We start from the raw sequence: 21,224 nt of genomic DNA on the forward strand, positions 1-21,224 counted from the left end.
ATGTAGAAACACAACACATACATCCACCATGACTTCAATGAAAGTATTGAATTTATAATTTTATTTTAACATAACTTGGCAACAATTACAAGCTTCCTCCTCCTACTCTACTTCCACTTCTAACTATTGATCCACTATTCTCTATTAACCTTTACAATGATAGATTGAGCCTTTTAGAGAGAGCTCATTACATTTCAATGGCTCAGTTTGATTCTCCAATCAATGGCCAAGATTACAAGATGAAATCCTAATTAGGGTTAGTTAAAATAACTCCTTTTCGGCCAATGAGGAAATTGCAATGATTTGAAGGTGTGTATTACATTGAATGTGGACCAATAGAAGATGAGGTTAGGTATCTTGAACTTTGTGTCTTCATGGGATCCATTAGGTTCATTGTATCCAGACATTTTGACTTGGGACCCTTTGATTGGATGAATGATGATTTGGGTGCCACCTCAACTTGCCTTGTAGACTTGATTAACTTGCCTTGCTCCACTGAATCTTTCACCTTGAAGCTTTTCACCTTGGCACTCTGGCAATGTTCTTGAATTTCCTCCGGAAATTCAAGATTGTAAAATATCCTTTTGTCTTTATTACTATCTTCCTTCAAGACTTGACATGTTGATTTGCCTCATTCTCATTTGTGATGTTGTCTAATTTGACTTTTTTGCACTTGGTACCTCATCCTGTGTATATTGAATTTCTTCATTATTGTGCTTCACCCTGTATCCACTTGCTATCAGTCCTTCATCTTCTCTTGAATTTGAACCTTGGTTCCTCCTGATAGCATTGTTTGAGTTTCTTCATATAGTGAAGTCCTTCACTCCACGCTCCATACACCACATTGCTTGCATCCAACCTGAAAAAAGAAGAAGAAAACATTTAAATCTTGATTATGAATGAAACCTTAAGTAAGCAAAATGCAAGATAATTCACAAAACTCGCTTCATGAAACCCTTCAAAAATTTGGAATTTGTCCTTCACATTAAAATTTCAAGGAAAATTGACTTAAATTTGTGAATTTGACCTCAAATCTAATTGCTAAGACCTGAGAGGATGTCCTGAAGACCCTTATTTACAAGCGATGACGGCTTTGATCTGTGATCAGCCCTTCTCCTTTTTAATTTCTGCGATTTTGAAGGTCTCATTCCCTTTGGCAAATTCGCTGGTCTGCCTATTCGCTCTGCCTGAGATTGAATTGTGATTTGAATGTTTGAATTTCCTCTTTCCCACACCTCCTTATATGTTCCTCAAGCATTCCCAATAGGGTCGGCTGATTTTGTTCATGAATTTGAGAGGTATAAATGAAAGATTGAAGGCCTTCCTTCCTCATCTCATCCAATTCAAACATGTCTTAATTATTTCTGCTCTGCTACTTAGGTTTGCACCAGTGAGTTAGGTCTGACTTCCCCAATTTTTAGCTCTGATTTTTTCTCCTTGCCAATAATTCCAATCTGGAATTATCTCTTTGGATGTGAATTTGATTAAACAGATTTTTATTTGATTCGAGATTGAGTGCTTTCTCCCTTACCTTTATAGGCATTGAACCTAGGAGTCGCACCTTTTCACTCCCCTACAAGGCCAACTTTTGCCTTTGAAAAAAAAATGTTTCTTATTTGCAATTTAAATTCACATTCCTTTGTCTTCTCAAGTTGGCATTGCTTAAAATCGTTTTTCTTTGTTCTTTTAATAAAAATCACCTTCGTTGTTTTGCTTACTAAATTGGCCACTTCCACTTTGTGAAGGCATTTGATTCCATGTTTGTGAAGGTTTAACTTGCATCCCCTTCCACGTTTGTGGAGGTAAACTCACATCCTTTCATCTATCCAACTTCACCTTCTTATTTTTTGTGTTGAATTTAAAATTCTTACTCCTTTCATCTTGCCTTACAAAGTCGGCCTCTTCTCTGTGAGCTTTGTAATTCAATTCTTTCCACGTTTGTGAAGGTTGATTTGCACCCTCCCTTCCATATTTGTGGAAGCTAACTTTGCACAAGGCGATCTTCTACCTTGGCAGGTTGATTTCATTTTCTTATTTGTCCAAGTTGCTTTGCACCCCTTCCATGTTTTTGGAGCTTAAACTTGCACAAAGCGATTCCCATGTTTTTTAAAATTTGAAATTTACTTCCTTGTTTAGGGAGCTTGATCCATACCCTCTTTTTGCCTTGTTGACTTCTTTCTTTAGGTGATTAGGCATTAAGTGGTTGTGCAATATGGTGCCCTTTAAGTAGGAATTCCATGTTTCTTGAAGGAAGCTTCCATTCTTTGAAGGGTAAATTTGCACCCTTTTTCCTTGATTGTGAAGCTTGATTCACATCTTGTTCCACACTTTTGGAGCTTAACTTTCCTCTTTCTCGATTTTGAAGGTTGATCAATCACTTATACTTGATATTTTTCGCTCTATTGAAGTTGATTGGCCTCCTTGTTTTGGGAGGTAAATGCACACCCTCTTCCATGTTTATAGAGCTTGATTCACATCCCTCCTTCCATATTTGTGGAAGTTAATTTTCTCGCTCTTCCTTGTTTAGCCACTCAATCAAGGCTTAATTTTCACTTTAAAAAAATCGTTCAAGGCATGCTAAATTTTCTCTGTTACACAGTAATTCCCAATTCTATTGCCTTAGAATTTTGCTCTCTTCTAAATATGAAAATTAAAATACACGAGAGATTTCATTTCCTTAATTTGCATGGAAGATTTTATTTCGTTCAAAATTGACTCTTGAAATTTTGCTCAAGAGTGAAAAATTGATCTTTATAAGGAAATTCCCAAATTCATTCTCTTTTATCATTGTTTTCAAGGGTGAAAAATTGAACCCTAGAAGGAAATTCTTAACCTTTGCTCACCTTGACTTCTACCTGACAACCTTGGCAATTCTTGCAACATATTGACATTATTGACAACTTCCTACAACCTCTATCAATTTTGCAACACAACCTCAACCTATCATGTCTTACACTAGCAAAGGTTAACGACTAAAGAAACTACCGCCAAGCTAAGCAAACTAAGAAAACAACTACCCTAAAAAGCAAAAAGTGGGGGTTCCCATTTGCAATGGGGTGATGTGTGAAAACATCACAACACTTTGTTATGCAAGTTACTTCCCAATGACTAAACATACAAACTTGGCTCTCATTTGATAGAATAATATTGCAAGTCCATCTGTATGATATACACTAATATTCTAGGCTACAGTAGGTTGAATTGATTAGATAGTGAAATTTAATTAATTGTGACAGCCTGACAGTCCTCTAGACACTTCAAAGTTCATGAATGCTTTTAGTGAGTTGAACAAAGCAAGCACTTTTAGATACCCTCTTTTTTGTTTTGGAGAATAAAAGAAAACTGAGTGACCTTGGAAGAGTTTCGACTAATTGAATGCAATTTGTGTAACAATATAGCCATCATGGTAGGGTAGTCCTTATTTTCATTCTACTTTAGTCAGGTTTGGCCAGATAATCTGGAATTGTTGAAGTGATTAACAATTTCGTTACCAGCTAGGGGATCTTGTTTCACCAAGTAACATATATATTGTTTCAATATCAGAGCAGATAAAGGGATCTCAAAGAGTAAGTTTTCTTTGATTATGTGACATGCCACCATGCATCTCTTTGAAAACATTGGTGGAATGTATGATTAAGATCTCTAAGGTTAAAGGGAAAACCAAATTCTTGCTTAGAGCATTGGGTTATTGTATGGCTCTCTCTCTTTGCAATTATAGAATGACATGACATACTCTATTAGGGCAGTCCATTGTTTAAAAAACAAGCAGACCTCTCTATGTAGTATCGAAGCGCTGGTTTTTTTCCATGGAAGAATTTTCTTCCATAGAATCTGCCTGGATAAGGTAATCCTCCCTGCAGCTGAAATATGGAATTCCTTCTTGGAATTTGGCATTGCCAAGTGTTTCAAGACACCATAAGCAACATCTACTTATCTCAATCCTGAAGGAAGAGATTGATTAGGGGCTAGGGGTACAGGAAAGATAGCTTGAGGCTTTGAGCTTTTGCCTTTAAATGTCATGGCTTTTAGGGACTTGATCTTCAGGTACTAAAGTATCTTTAAGGAAATTAAAGATGCATTTTGTGATTGTGTCTGGGCAAAAAGGTTTAACCATTAGCCAAGGTTACTTCATGCTTGCCCAAACTCAGCCAAGGTTATTTCATGCTTGCCCAAACTTAGAATTTGGATAAGCCATTACCGCATAAGCTATAATTGGATTATGAAAATGTTCCTTTTAAATGTCACACTTTCCATAAATATGGTTGTTTGGCTCCTATTTTGTCTTTCAAGTTGAGAATGGAAACCTTTGTAAATATTATCAAACCCTATGTAGTGCTACAGAGATCAAATAGAAGTAAAGATTCAATTTCTCAAGTGTACTGCATGCCCTATGTAGTGCTACAGAGATCAAGCCAAAAGATGATCAAACCAAGTAAATATTATTATATTAGATTTGAAATTTCAGTTTCAGAAAGATGGTAATCATTTTAGTCCTCTGAACATCAACAAATATCAGTTTATCAAACCAGTTGCAAAAAATATACATAGTCAACTCAGTAGCATGCAAACTGTTTGACGGAATGTTTATGCCAGCGAACTTGTGAAGTTTTGTAAAAAGTTGGTTTAGAATTTAGCTCAGATCACTACATTTCAGGACTCTCTTTTCAACTAGTGGGTTGAATACCCTCCTGTAACTTTCAAATCTAATCAAACAAATGCTGGTCACTCAGAAATGGGCTGAAATTGTGAAATTCCACCAAGGAAGTTACAAAAAGAAAACATAAGCACATCTTGTGAGAATGAGGATTTGAACCAAGGAAAAGAATGGACAAGTCTAGGAAAGGGACTCTCAAAGAAAGAGGTATTCAATGTGGCTGCATGTTGCATTGTATATCATCACCTCCAACTTCTCAAAATGTATCTCCATAATTTAAAAAAAAAAGGAATGAAATAAGAGAACCAACTAAAAGTTGTAGTCAAATTATCCTCAGCTATTTGGTCAAGGTTCCCAATGTGATCAATTACTCAAAAAAAACAAAAAAAAGTTTACTGCAGGTTTGAAGTCTGCCCCCATAGCAGGTACACAGCCTCATGCTCATTGGTTCATGCATGAAACCGTAAGCTCCTTTTCCCAGTGGTTTAGAATTCAAGATGGTTTGATGAGCATTGTAAATCTAAAGTCCTACCTACTTCTAGTGCCTAATGTTCTTTTTGATATGCAAAATTTCCAGCATCCCTCTTTATTATAGCAACTGTTGGTGTCTTACTTTTCAAAATTTTCTTCCCTCTCTTGCAGAGATTCATTTCTCTTGGACATGAGGTTCCTTGGTTTTCAATCTATGAATTTTTTAGCTACATGTTGTCAAGCCATCATTGTATACTATCCCAAGTAACCACTTTTTAGCCACATCACAACTCTGATTTTTCTTCCTATAGTGTTTTTGTCAAAAAAGAAATCGAAGGGACCAAATTCCCACATGATCCGCATGAAATTATTTCAGTCAAATGAGATCTAAAACAGATCTTTCCCATGGCAAGAATGTGTTGAACCAGGTCATCATCGATCTCTGTAGGAAATCCATTGTAGATAGCTAAAACATATAATAGTTACAGTTTACATTAGTCATATTGTACCTTCGGTCAGTTGGCTAGTGTAGTTATTTATTGTTGGTTTATTGAATTAGTTTTGGATAGTTGCTGACAGTTATAATTCCTTGGAAACTGTTGGCAAATTTATATACTTGTCCTGTAGTTGGGAAAAGGGACTGTGTTGAAAGAAATTATTCCCTATCCCAATTTTGTATGTGAGCATTGATAAATAAAAGAAACAACTGTTATATCTTAGCATGTTATTCTCATGTAAATGAATTGTGTTTGTATAAAGCAGTTTGCTTTAGTAATTGTATATCTGTAGAGCAAGTATACACCCGGATTGCTATCAATATGGTTCTTGTGATCTGTAAGTGTACCTCAGACAAGGAAGATGTAAGAGTTTACATATGTAAGCACAATGACAAGGGAAGCAACTCAATTAACACTTCCATTGGATTGTCCCTGATGGGCAATACCAGGTCAAAGGGTCCATATTCACTCTGCTGAAGATCGAATGCTATGGAATCATCCCTGTTTCTTCACCCTAGCGACCCTGTCATAAGCTCAAAGGGTCAAGACTCTGGAAGAATTATGTGCTCTTTCACTTGGTTGTTTCAATCCTTTTCCCTTCCAAATCCAAACTTGCTCCTCTATATGTCTACCATTAGCGTCCTTGCTTCCACTTCCAACCAAGTTATTCATGAGAACCTATTTGGTTATGCCCGTATCCTAAGTTTAGAAGTGGCAACACCATGCAATGTGTTCTTTGCTTGCCTTCCCAAAACCACAGTATGATGCAACCCTGGTCAGATCTAACACTCAAGCTCAACCACAACAGAATCTCCCTAACCTCCTGTAAGTCCATGATGCTATTTTCATGGCTGTTGAAAGTAAATTAGAAAACACTATTTGTGGTCTGACTAAGGAGATCAAGATTAAATGCCTCAATATGCGCACTCTGCGAAACTACATACTTCATCTAATGGGTTTTAGTTTTTTGTCTGGATTATCAACAACACCAAGTCTCAATTGTGGCAGAGGTTCTCTAGAAGGATCTTTCCAAGAATAAATATGTTGGATTTTTTCAAGGAGTTGATTTCATCATGTCCCCGATGCAAAGGCCTAATATGGGGTTTTCCAATCCATCCAACAAGAAAAGAAACTCTGGTACCTGCATTGCGCTATTATCAATAATTATCTCAATAGAGTATGTCACCTTAGTGGAAGTTTCTTTCTATTTAAAAGATAATGCTTACAGTTGTAATAAAGTCACCTTAGTGGAAGTTTCTTTCTATTTTTTTAGTTCCCTGTAATGCTTATCCATTTGGGTGTTTTCATTCTCCAATCTCTATGGAAGGAGACAAACCTAAATATTTAAAAGATAATGCTTATCCATTTGGGTGTTTTAAATATTATCTAAATATTTAAAAGATAATGCTTAAAGTTGTAATAAAGTCACCTTAGTGGAAGTTTCTTTCTATTTTTTTAGTTCCCTTTTTAGCTTTAAGTGATTCATGTAATGCTTATCCATTTGGGTGTTTTCATTCTCCAATCTCTATGTAAGGAGACAAACCTATCTGTAATAATAATCTCGTTAATTAATAGAATGTTAGAATATTGTGCTCCATTAATTTTTGCAATATGGTTGAAGAAGTCACGTGAATGAAGTTGAATCTTGTGGAAAAACTCATGATGCTTTCAAGGTTAAATCACAAGTTGGCTTTTTTCATGTGGGCAAATTTTTCTCAAATCATGTAAGAATTTTCATGCAAAATAACTTGCATGTGCATGTATGTGAGTTGCATGTGAAGGATTCATGGTGTTTAAGTTTTTGGGTATGTTTTCTAATTCTATTATGATTTTTTAACTTGGCTAGCTCGTGGGAATCTTTTAGAAGGAACTATAGATTGTTGAAGGCTTGTGGATTGCAGTGGATGTTTTATGCAACATTTTAATGCAGATTTTCTATGGTTTGCAGTTTCAGGGCTATTGTGAAAGATTTATTTCTTTTACCAAAGGTTTTTATGAGACATTTAGTGCCTCACATGATTTTTTTTTTTTTTTTTGGTAAGTTAAAGTTCGATCTATGATCGCTACAATGGATAAGATTGGAGGTCCAGCTACGATGAAGCACTGGGATGATCCAAACATTTTTCAAGTTATTGGGTGTTGAGATTCCAAGTGGCAGTCCTACTTTTGTATTTAGTGTTCTTTTTGCTGGAGTTGGTCTAAATGGCCAAGACAATGAAGATGGAGCAGACTCAGAAGGTTGGACAACCATGCACTTTTCTTATGGGTATCCTGAAGTAAAATGTGCCGAGTTACTTCTTAAAGTTAATGATGACATACTCTGTCACTGTGTTGAGGACCCTCTAGACGCATTTCCAAGAAAGCCTAGAAAAATTACTATGCCAAATGAATTACAAGTATTTTAAGAAACCTACACTATGAAGACAGGTAGGAAGCTAGTGTAGACAACTCAGAATAAATGGTTGCCTAGTTAGTTTGGGAGTTTGTGATCTTGGGAATCATACCTTTCTGAGGGTTATGAGACAACTTGATGGAGCTTAGTGAAGTAACTTGACATGGGTTGTTGTCCAATGGCTCAGGAGGTCTGTGATTGGGGAGTTCGAGGAGGTGGTAATCTAGGAATTCATCTCCGGAGCTACACCTTTCGAAGGTTTGAGGAAGCTTGATGGAGTTCTACTTTGTGTATGGTCTGTTTTCAAAGACATCTTTTGAAGAATGGCATATTCATATGGTCCAAGGTGTCTCTAGTTTGTTATGTTTTGTTTTCAGTGAATTAAGCCCTAATGGTGGGGAATTAGAATAATATTAAATTATTAAAAGATAAGGCTTACAACTGTAATAAAATCGCCTTAGTGGCAAGTTTTCTTTCTACTTTTTTATTTATTTATTTCGTTTTTAGCATGTGAGTCATGTAATGTTTATCCATTTGGGAGGTTTCATTCTCCAATCTTTATATAAGGAGATGTACCTCTTTGTAATAATAATCCTGTTAATTAATAGAATATTGAAATATCGTGTTCTATTATTTTTCACAATTCAGCTTGAATCCTATGCAAATGTGTCAACAAATTGCTTTAGAAAAGATCCCATGACTGGTTCTAGCAGAGGATCAGGTGAAATTCAAACAAACACTGCTGTTAAGCTCATTACTGAATGACTCTGCTGAAATATTTACTATTTTCAGTTTACATTTTGTAGTTGCTTCGATTTGGTTATGCTCTTTGAATAGTCACTCTTAATATATTGAGAGCATATCTACTACTAGGGTTGGTACTTCCTATTTTAGTTATCTTCTTACCAGTTCTGTAGCCTTCTGCGAGCTCTTTTGTTCCTCTGCAGGTACATTTCTTTGTGTGTGCTGTTCTACCAGAATGTTTGACCATGCGGCTACATTCAGAAAACTTGTAATCATTTTGTTATATATAATTTATTCGCCCTTATTTAAAAAAAGAAGAATATACATTATGTCACAAAGTCTTTCTAAAATACAATATCCATGGTACCTATAATGGCTTCAAAACATTCTTTTTTCACGAATAATAAACTTTATCATAATATTCTAAAAGAAGATTTTGTTGTCCTCAATTTTTGATTTCAAAAATTGGACTATCACATGGAAATTTATGTTAAAAAATAAAAAATTTTACTCTATGGCACGCTTCCCGAGGTAGAAATTCGCCCCATCCTTGGACTGGATCGATTGTTGATCCATCCCCAAGCTACGTTTCGAATTTTGTCGCGTTTCGAGTCCGTTTGCTATGTTTTTGCTTCAATGTAGGGGAATTTTTCGATAATTACCAGTAACTGGTAATTGGTTTTTCAAAACCCCCTTGAAGCTTTTGGTCTTGTAGGGGAATTTTTCTCCAATTACAAGTTTTTGGAAACTGGTAAAAAGGGTTTTAAAACCCCCTTTACTAGTGGAATGACTTAAGTGTTTTGTAAAACTTGTAAATGGGTTTTTAAAACCCCTTTACATGTTTTTATGACTTAAAGTTATTTTTTATTTTTAAAATAGAACTTGTAAATGGGATTTTAAAATCCCTTTACATGTTTTAAGTAAAATCACTTTTAAAGGGAATTCTATTTCCCTATTACAAGTAATTTAACTTGTATTTCCTTTTCTAAAACCCGAAATTTCCCTTAGAGGCAAAAATATGAATATTTTTAAAACTTGTTGTTTCATTTCTAAAACCTGAAATTTCTCCCATGCCTTTGCAAACTGATTTGGGTTCGAATTTTTTGGAGGAAAGATAGGGATTCCTTCCAAATGTAGATTTGCTGCAACTTTGAAGGATTCAAACCCTTGTTCTATGCATCTATCAAACTGATTTTCGCCTTTTGTCTTCTTCAACGTTTTTTTTTTTCTGAATCATGTATTTGTGCCATTTGCCATGGTTTGGAGGTTCGAATCTACCCTTTCCTAAGGCGTTTTTGATTTAATCATAAATGCGTTGGATTTCAAGCTTCATTCGAACCATTTTGTGCGCATTTTGGGGAATCGATTTGCAAAAACGCCCTAAAATTTAATCATAAATGCGTTGGATTTCAAGCTTCATTCGAACCATTTTGTGCGCATTTTGGGGAATCGATTTGCAAAAACGCCCTAAAAACCAATCACGTTTTTTGCAAGTTTCGCACCTTTTTCATTCAAGGTATGCTTTCAATTTTAAATCATTTTTGCTTTCTCTTGTATTTAATGATGAATCAAATCATTTTCGAACTACTTCCTTGGCATTTTTCATGGCATTTTATAGCAAATCGGTTTTTCTTTGGTCACCATGCGTGGCTAAGTTTCTTCCTTTGTTTAAATTCTATTTAAAGGGTTTCATCTTCCATGTTTGGTTGACTCTACAAGCTTGGATCTCTCCTCATCTTTTCAAGGTAATTTTTATTTTTGTATTTCTTTCTTGTTTCTTTCCTTACACTTCCTTGTTTAAGTTTTGGTTTTGTTCGTGTTCATATTGGGTTTATGAGAGGAAATTCCCCATTTTACAAAGAAATTTGTAAAGTAAAAGTTGTTCTTCCCCTTTGAAAATTCTCTTTCTTTACTTGCATTTCGGGTTTTAGAAACCCGATTGCAAGTAAGAGGAAAATATGTGTTCTTCCCTTTTTTTTTGGGACAAAGACTTAACCTTCTTTGATCCAAAAGATCAAGTTTCAAAACAAGAAATATGTGTTCTTCCCAATTTGCAATCTTCCCAATTTGCAAAGAAATTTGCAAGTGTGAAAAGTTCTATCTCAAGATGCGTTCTTCCCTTTTTGGACAAAGACTTAACCTTCTTTAGTCCAAAAATCAAGTTTCAATGACGAAAAAATCAAGTTCTTCCCAATTTTGGGTTTTGAAATTCGGATTGCAAGTTGAAAGTCCTTCCCATTTTGGCATGACAAAGTTCCAAGTGATCTTCCCGAAATTCATTTTTACCTATCCGCTTCCAATTCCCTCATCCGTACTTATCATCTTCGTTATTTTCTGCATGCCTAAATACCTTTTTCCGTCCATTCCTTAGATTTTCAGTTTGTAAATAAGTTTGCATTTGGATTTAGAAAACCAATTGCAAATGTGTTCTTCCCAACTTCCAAACTGAAAATTCATTCTCCTTCCATTTTATTCATGCTTCGTGTTTTGCAAGTATAATTGCATTCGGAATTTAAAACCCGATTGCACGTCTGTACTTCCCTCTTGTGTACTTGCAAAACATGTTTCAAAACCCGAAATAAGTCAAAAGCTTATTTTTCCGCCTCTTATATCTCCTCTCACAAAGCCAAAATACGAAAGTTGAACTTTCTCATTTGGAGGAGTGAAAATGTCTAAAGATATTGACTTTGATATTGCCTTGATACTCTTGGATTTACATTGCAGCATTCCCAGTTGTTTCCAGATGACAGATGTATCATCATCTCCCACTCCAAAAAAGATGAAATACAAGTATGATAAATACCAGAATGAAGTTCCGTAGTCACAGATCTCCTCCTCCCTTGATCATATCAAGGATACTGAGATAGGGCATGTTGACATGTCCGAATTCATAAAAGGATTGAAGATCCGAAGGAGGGTGATATGCAACGGTTGTTGGACAGCCATATCCATCATGCCGCATCCTTTCCAGTTGCTGCCCTAGAACCAGAATTTATTCTAGCATGTGCTCATCATTTTGACAAAGAGTCACGAGTCATTAGAAATGATGATGGGGAAGTGATCATTCGCCTGGATGCAGAAGCTATAGAGAGGGTTTTCAAAATACCTTCCGAAACCATTTACATAGAGATCTCCAAGCAAAGTGCAGCTGAATACTTTGCCAAAAGGGAGAAAGACTGTAAGTGTCATATCAACAAATGGATTCATGAACCTCGCACTACGCTTACCAGATGGGCAAAGTTATATCGGTCTGATTTCAAGAATGAGATCGGTGATACTATTACTCTTCTTAGCCGTATGATGGGATTGGAGCATTCCAATGTTTTTGAACCTTGGATGTACCAATTTATTATGTTAGTAAGGCAGTCTCAGCACATTTGTTGGGGTGAAATCATCAGTGATGCTTTGTGTGAGCAACTTGCAGTCGTCCCTACTACCTTCACCTTCTACATGAATTCATATCTCGTGTATATTGCTGCGTCACTTAGACATTTCCCAGGTCTTTCCACCAAGGGTGACCGCATGCTTGTACCGGTTTCAGAATACTATGATCAGTTGCCTCTAAGATCAAGTAGGTCTCATTTCAGAAGGGTTCAGGACTCTTTCTTTGGTCATTATTTGTGTCAATTTGACAAGAACCTGAAGAACAAAAGAGTCTCAGATGAGGCATGGGAAAAGGTGAAAGAATATGGTTGTTTGTTTCTCCAATTTCCAACTTTTACCTACATGAGAGTTGGATGCTATGGCGGGCAGCCTTACATGCTCCCACAGTACCCAACAGATAAGATTATTCTCATGGAATTGGGAAGGCAGATCATGGCTGTGCATACACACCAGTCAGTTAAGCACAAGGTTGGCATGGGTATTTCTTCCAACAACCCATTGAAGATTGGTCAATATTCTCTAATGACTTCAATCAAGGCTAGGGCTATGGAGACTGAGTTGCAGGAAATCAGACTCAAAAGATTCAAACCTAGAGCTGATTTCGATTACCGAGGCATGAAGGAGAAGATCAATAAGACCTTCATCCATGTACACCGGATAGAAGATATCTGGGCTGATTTTCGCACCGAAAAGGAGATTCGCAAGATGGATTACTGCCGACTCACTGCAGAACAGATTGTGGATCTAAACCTCGTGAACATGCCACAAGGTATGATTGATGATGGTAACGTTCTTGATCCTAAGTTTGTCAGTCAGAATGTTGATGAGGCTCCGCTTCCTTCTATCCACTGGTCCCACAAGGAAAGCACTTCTATCTTGGATAGATTTCAGTTAGTTCTTGCCAATACCAATATCTGGCTAAAGAATAATGGTGTCAAGCTCATTAAGATTAAGGTTGGGAAAGAAGATGATTCTACAGGTCCTCTTGGGCGGAAGTCTGAAATTCAACTAGACAACAAAGAAAGTGCGTTCTCTTCTAGTACGAGGATTAAATTGCGAGTCAGCCGTGCAATGGTGCTTCCTCCTCAGGAAAAAACAGTTCAAGGCAAGGAGAAGCCACAGTTGGAAATTCATGTGATTGATCCTGAAGCTTCTGAGGAAGAAACTCAATCTGATAATGCTCCTCAGTCACTTTCTACAGAGTCTCCACATAATTCTCTTTCTTCACTTCCTATTGAGGTACCCATGTTTCCTCCTGTGATAGATGTGAGCTCACAATCTGCCCCTTCAGTTTCAGAATCTCCGCAGAACGTCCTCCCATTTTCAGCAGCAGAACCATCTCAAGGCCATCCTCAGGAAAATTTGTTGAAAATCTTTTCAGAAGATCCTTCATATGTACCTGTGTCTGATATTGATACTTCTATGACCTGTTTTGATGAGTTCATGACATCTTCATCACATCCTGTCGTCACTTAGCAGACTATGGTGGCTATCCAGACGGACACTTCTCCCAAGGTCACCACTGTTATTCAAACAGAAACTGCTTCTCCCTCTATCCCAGAATCAGAGTTAATGGCTTTACCTCCATGGCTCAGTTCCTTCACTGTAAAGAGGAAGAAGCAGGTGATCTCACCTGATCCCTTCGACTATCAACAGTTGAAACAATCAAAACCTAAAGCTGTTAAGCGGGCAAAGACAGTTTCAAGGGTGATCGTTGATGAAAACCGGATGAGAGTGGCAGAGATTGCTGAACCAATATCAAATAAACCAGTTGAAGAAATGCAAGCAGCTGATTATCGGATCACCAAAGTTCAACTGGGTAAGCAAACTCATGAGGTTGTCAAGCACGATGCTCAACAAACAGTGGCTACATTGGTACAACGGTATGATGAGGTGTTGACCAAGAAAGATCAACTGGAAGTAGAGAATCAAAGACTCATGGCAGCCATCCAAAGTATTACTCAACCTTCAAGTGGAGAAGGCCAAGTACCTATTTCTTCCAGGGTCAGCTAACCAATCCAAGGTATCGAGAGAGCCGCCCAAAAGGTTCAAGCCTTAGATACCTGGGTTGATCAACTGCATGACTTATGTTCACTAGTCATAAGACAGGTATTTGAAACGATGGTTAAATTGGAGATCATTGAAGATAAGTTGAATCAAATCTTGGGTGCTTTCAAGCTAAATTTGGAAAAGGTTGAGGGAAATTTAGTTTCTTGGTGAAAGATGCCTCAACATCAGTTGGGCGTTCTTCAGGTGCATGACGTGATTCCTTCCAGAGTCACGTACATTGAATATGAGGAACTTCTGGAGAACAAATCTCTTGTTCTCAAATCACTCATTGAAGAAATTGATGAAACCTTAAAGTTGCGTGAAGCAGTCTTTCAAGATGTAACCTCCCATTGCAAAAAGGCATCCTGCGACATTTTGAATTAGAATGATGAGCTGCTGCCCGAGGAAGAAGTTCTTGCAGATCTGGAACTCAAGATTCATGATGAATGGGGAAGTGAGCAATTCTCAGTCGTTTCCATTCAAATATTGATTAAGTATCAAACTAAGTTGCAGGAAATCCGGTCAGCATTGGAAAAAAGCAATTCCACGCTATGCCAATGCCATGATGTCATCGTAAAAACTAGGGTGGTGGCTATGAACACTCATGAACCAGATCCTGATGAATTGCAGAAAGCTATTTAGAAGTTCGAATTGTTCGTATCTTCAAGAGTTGCAACTTAAGTGTTTTTAACACTCGTTGTAAAATTTTAAAAATTGTAACTTCATAATTGTAGTTTTCCTTTCAGCAAGTTGTCATCACTTGCATTTTTGTAATTGCAAGTTGTCATCACTTGCATTTTTGTAATTACTGGTAAGGCAACTACAAGTTGTGTCCGATTAGGACTATAGTTAGAATAAGTCTTAGTTAGTTAATGAAGTCATAATTAGTTGTTGAATAGGTCTTGGTGGTTGAGGGAATTTCTCAAGTTGGTTAGGACCCTCCCACCTTTTTCTCAAGGCTCCTCTCCTATAAATAAAAGAGAGGGTCCTTTGTAATCTTTATCTTTTGGGAAAGCAAGCAAAAACTTTGCCAAATTTACAGCAAGAAGTCTTTGAGCTTATGTATGTGAATTGAAGGTTTTGAAGAATAGTAAAGAAAGATTACTCAAGTTTTGAGTCTTTGAGCTACAAGTCTGAGTTTTATTCTTTTTATTTATTCTACGCAAAGTGTTTCTAAAGGAGCTTAGTCCAATCTGATTTGAAGTCTTTGAGCTGCAAGTAGAGAAGATTAATTAAAATAGGAAATCTCTAGAAGGAGCAGCAAGTCTTTGAGCTTGCGTCTGTTCTTGAGAAAAAATTATTGTTTGATAAGAAATGGCAGCAAGTCTTTGAGCTTGCGTTAGTTCTTGTCTTTGTGTTAAAGAATAAATTATTCCAGTCTTTGTGCTGTCGTCTTTTACTCATTGTAGAATTTAGTATAGCAAAGGGTAGATAGGACTTCCAATATCAAGTCTTTGAGCCTGATATTGTTGTCCCATCCCGAAAGAAGTGACGGAAGTCTTTGCGCTTTCAGGAAACTTCATTTCCTTTCTCTCATTTTACTTAAAAGTGGTTATTACTGTTCATATTCAATCGCTATCCTTTTCTGTGAAGAGAAAAGGATATTGTCTTTCTTAAAGAAAGAAGGAAGACTGCTGTACCACCATGTTTTTATTTCAGTTTTAGTTAGATAGGGGGAGCCTTCCCTTAATTAGGAGAGTTTTTACTTGTGTGCTGTGGTTGAAACCACAATTTTGTATATTTCCCCAAGTGTACAAAATTTTCAACCAACAGATTTATAACCTAAATTTCCGTCAACATGTCCTCTTGAATGTCTCCCTTATTTAATTATGATAGCATAAGATTTTAAATGAACTTTTTAGGCTGAGATTGTCATGGGCATGATATATCTTTTTACATATTCTTAGTAATGTATGGAGGAGATCAATGATGACTAATCATAGTATATTCAAAATCGGCATTTAACGTAACCATACTGAGTAAAAAGCTTTTGGAAAATCACACTCTATGATCAACTTGTTGTTTAAACATCCTGATGATGGATCATGGAGCATGATCCCAAACATTGATGTAAAACTTTTACACAGTTTTTCTAAAATCTTTTTAGTCAACTTGATGGGCTGTGCAAGTCTTATGTTCTTAGTGAACCATATAACATACAGATGCATAGAAATTCATATATAGTTTCACAGTAAAATGTCAACAGTAAAGAATTGCTTCTGATGTTTTCATTAAATATAATATTAAACCATATTTATTGCAGAAAAAATATTCATGCTTAATAGCTTAGTCTTATAATATCTGTTAGCAACAAATCTAAATAATGCATCGAACACAAATTGACTACTACAAACATCCATCATGTTGAAACCCATGTTGGTAACACAGTATAAATCATAGGACATCAACATTATAAAACAAGGGTACACAAAAGTTAAGATAGCATGTAGATGTTGAAGAAGTAAACGAGAACTATTAAAAAGACTATCATCTGGACCCATCCTGGAGGAAAGTGGCAAGTCTATGTCTTTTGTGAGAACTTAGAAGGAATCCTCAGATCTGCAAACCCGTCATAGTGAGAAGCCAATTGAAAATAGGCTTAATTCCAATTCAGCTGGAGTTAAAATGATTCTAGCTGATATTTGTGGCACCTTATTCCTTTTTCCATGTTAACACAATCTATGCCGAAATCATGAAAGAGGGAAGTTGAAATTTTATCCACAATGGCAGGAAAATGGATTTTCCAACTATATGACAGCACTGACAAAATGAGTGTGGTAGTCAACTCTAGCAGGTTAAGAGATGAGAAGCAAAAGCTTCTTTCTATGGAATGCATGTCCCTGAATGGATTTGGTTCCAGCGGGGTGAGCACAGTTGTAACATCTTACTGAATAGATTTGATTCCAGTGGGGTGAGCATAGGCATAGCAGCCATTTTTAGCAGACTATTTGACTGGTATATTCATATTCTGCAAGGCCAACTTTACAGAGACTCATTCAATCTTTGTTTTACACATGTGGATGCATGTTTCCTGGTTTTGATGAAGCTTTGTTCAGCTATTTTATCCATTGAGTTTTATAGAGTCATAGACACAAGAAAAACATGGGTAATAATGCCCACGTGGCTAAAATGCTGGTTAAAACGCTTTTTTCACACTTTTTATTTTGCTATAAAACCATGCATTTTCTCTTTTGAGATGTAAATTTATAATTTAATAGACGTTGTAATTGAATTTTGCGAAAAAAAAAAGTTTTATTAAGAAGTTTTAATTTATAGTACTTTCTAAGTTCCTGAGTTTTTGCCAAGTTCTTGCTGAGTCGAAAATCCTGGGCTTGCCAAGTACTCTCCGAGTCCGAGTCTGCGAACTATGCTCTTTGCTATTGCTTCTAGAAAGTTTTTATCAACAATTTTCTTTTGTATGTTAGGAGAAGCAAGGATCTACGGAAATGAAGGCTAGACACTTTGGAGTTTCTTATAAAGTTTTAGTCAGATATTACTGAGTTTTTTATTCAATGATGTATTTGTATCTTGGCTAAATATCATGCATCTTTCTTCTGTTTAGGCGGTTTCTACTAACTACTCTGAAAAGATGGACAGACCCTGTAATGGCGTTGCAATTATTGGATTTTTAAGGCCTGCCCTAATGGAAGAAGAATCTTATGTACAGAGGTTTTTATATTGTAAAGATTACTCAAGTGGAGATGACAATCATACAGAAGAAATTGGTAAGTTATTTTCTAATAAATTCATGATGATGAAGAGACAATTCGAAACTAATAATAATAAAATAGATTTTCTTCAGCATAAGAGAATATTAATGCCACAGTTTTTGAGATGGTAAAAATGAGTTTGTCTTCTCAATAGATATTTAATCTTCCTTTGTGATTGCAGATGAGTTCAGTAATGGAAATGGAGAACCAAATGCACTTTCTGACAAAGAAGAAGGCAAAATACAATCAGAAAATCAAAGTGTTTTTAAATGGGAAAATATGTCGGATTCAGGATATGAAGATGTTACCAATAGTGGTCTCAGTGCTGATGATCCTGACTTAATGTCCATGATAGCACCTGAAACTGAAGAATCTTGGACTCTGGGATCAGAAAGTGATAGTGACTCAATTAGTTCATCGATGTACAAGCTTGAGATTCTTAGCATTCAACTTATATCTGTTTATGGTAATCAGGCAAGTATCATGGAGCTAGATTATTTTTTTACATCTTTTTCCTTTTAATTAAATTCATAATATGTATGATGGGTCAAGAATGCAAACTTCTAGAGTTGTCCATTTTGTAAGCCTATTGTCTTTGTTGTTTCTCTTTAAAAGTTGTAGCTAACATAAAAGCTGACCTATTTTGTTAGTTCATTGTTGGCTTTAGGTGGTATGTTAATAAATAGCTGTAAGTGCTTACCAATGGTCTTGGTCTAAATAACAATGGTTATGGCCTCTAAATATAATTGCCATAGTCATGGAAGAGGATGGATCTGTGGATGTTCATCCATGATCTTCATTTATTTTAGTCAAGCACTACCCTCAATAGAGCATTTATTCTGAAGCTGACCTATTTTGTTATTTCATTGTTGGCTTTGGGTAGTATGTTAATAAATAGTTATAATTGGTTACCAATGGTTGTGGTTTAAATAACAATGGATGAACCCTCTAAATATAATTGCCTTAGTCATGGAAGGGGATGGATCTGTGGATGGTCCTCCATGATCATCATTCATTTTAGCCAACACTATCCTCAATAAAGCATTTATTGTGTTATTCTCATACAATCAATCTGATATGTATTGTTCTTTGTCTCTATGTTTCAATTGGTAGTTTAGCAAGTAGTAAAGATTTGGCACCATTGCATTTGTATAACCTTGGATCATTAAAAGTGGTTTTAAACATAAATCAACAACACGTAATGATGAATATGCCAACATAAATGTGTCAACTGATTGAAAAAGTAGTTGAAACGGACGAATAATGAGACAATGATCTGACAAGAGACTTCAGGTATTTGTGTTGTCTATTTGCATAAGAACATATTTGAGAAGAATATGAACGATATCATGGACTGCAAGACATGATATGGAACAATTTGGTAGTAACATAAGAAGTTTACACATTGCTTAATCACTTTCCTCGATTTGTTGCACTATATTATAGTCCAGGGCTTTTGTGCCAAATGTGACCATGAAGTACAAGGGACAACAAATCTTACAACAATATGAGGAAAGGCTTTGTAATGAGGGAGAAGAAAGATTAGAGGACCAATGTCCAAATAGAAGGAAGTGAGTACTATTGATCTTGAATAAAGGATAGAAAAAGGGACAACCTAATGTGGGGTTGGACCAAACTATTCAACAATCTATCTATTTACTAAGACAACAAGAAAGAAGACAAGGGTTGTGAGACGTGGCCTCATCCAGGTTATCAATGCCATGAGTATGGGAGGTTATTTGAACCCAAAGTCGAAGTGAAAGCTGCAGCCAAAGTGTGAGTAGGAAATGAAGCCAAAATTTGAAATCAAGGAAAATTTTAGATGGTAGTGGAAAATCGTACACTATTTACAAGCGTCAAGTGGTGGGGATTGTTTGACAATTGCCTCTCAGAGGAATGAAGTGTTGGACTAATTGCTAGTTTCTCCTTTGGATTTGAGACATGGACTAATCGCCTCTCGTGGATCCGTTTATCCCTAGCGTTTGTATCTGGCATTAACAAGTCGATCTTTTGGTGCAACGACAAATGTGTTCCAACAATTGGTTTCAGAGTTGGGTTATAGGTTTGAATCCCTTGGTTGATGCTGAGGGGGGGATTGTTGGACTAATTGCCAACATCCCCCTTTGGATTTGGGACATGGACTAACCATTTCCCGTGGATCCGTTTATCTTTGGTGTTTATTCTTGGTATTAATAGGTCGATCTTTTGGTACAACGACAAACGTGTTCCAACATGAAGTGTTGGTCTTTCCAATCAAATGAGGTTGGCAAGCATGACAAAGCATATGGATTTGATTGAAGGCTCAATGGAGCCCTCTCTTTAGAGGAAAGTCTTGAATTTGTAGGGGAGCTTAACATTATTTTCTTCACATAAGAAGAACAAGCTACACATGAAACAAATATTTGAGGGATAGAGAAATTATTAATTTAATATCCACAACCAATAATGCTAGGCTGAGTTGCTGGTTTTGGAATGGGTATGTGTACAAGATACTTGGTATGGGTATGGCAATACAACAATTTTTTTTCTTTGGGTATAGTGTGTGTGTGTGTGTATATAGAATTTTAAACTGAATACATTTTATAGTATGATACTTCATTGATCAATGCCAAATGCCAAAATGGTAGTGATAAAGATAAATATTAAATGCCAATCGATAGTTCAAAATTTCAATATTATGTCATATGCTATATAATATATAATATATATGTCTAGAATCACAATTCAAATGAAAATCATAATAATTACAAAGTTTAAATAAATACAATAAAAAATGATAATTATCGTCAATCTTCATCAATCATCAAAAAGATCTAGATCAAAATCATTGTTTGCTTCAAGTTCAACATCATCTGAACCACAAGTAAATGCAGTGCCACTCACACTAGGTGCATCATGTGTAACTATCTCATCATCACCTTCGAAAAAAACCAACTGCCCTTCATCATACCAAAATGAGAAAAGAGAGTTTAGAGAGAAAAATGATGTTTGTATTGGGTGAAATGATGCTTTTAGGGCCATTTTAGGGTTTTGCATGTGAAAAAATCATGAAAAATGTTTTTACTTTTTACCTTTTGGCATTAAGCACCTTTGGGTACTTGTAGGTTTTCGTAGGGTGCACCTCGGTTGCCCCAGGTTCCTTGTGGGTATGTGGGTGCATACCCATAGGGAACTTGGTGCACACCTTGGGCATACCCATAGATGAAATCACATGGGGATGCTTTGGGTGTGGGACTAGTTTAGGGCACACCTAACATCCTAGATGCTAATGATTCTAAACCACTAGTAGGAGGGAGTAACATTAATGGGCAATTTGAAGACAA

The 21,224-nt window shown here is 36.3% G+C and overlaps 1 protein-coding gene across 3 annotated transcripts in view; it reads left to right on the forward strand.

Moving 5' to 3' along the window:
• The window catches only part of LOC131060407 (uncharacterized protein At3g49140), a 136,928-nt gene that overhangs the window by 49,019 nt on the left and 66,685 nt on the right, over positions 1 to 21,224 (forward strand). For all 3 annotated transcript variants that reach the window (XM_057993637.2, XM_057993636.2, XM_057993638.2), the window contains exons 8-9: positions 17,754 to 17,916; positions 18,083 to 18,375. In XM_057993637.2, the coding sequence (XP_057849620.1) occupies positions 17,754 to 17,916; positions 18,083 to 18,375 (456 nt within the window). The remainder of the gene's footprint in view (positions 1 to 17,753; positions 17,917 to 18,082; positions 18,376 to 21,224) is intronic.

The sequence above is a fragment of the Cryptomeria japonica genome, chromosome 4 (assembly GCF_030272615.1).
Source record: "Cryptomeria japonica chromosome 4, Sugi_1.0, whole genome shotgun sequence".
Lineage (NCBI taxonomy): Eukaryota > Viridiplantae > Streptophyta > Pinopsida > Cupressales > Cupressaceae > Cryptomeria > Cryptomeria japonica.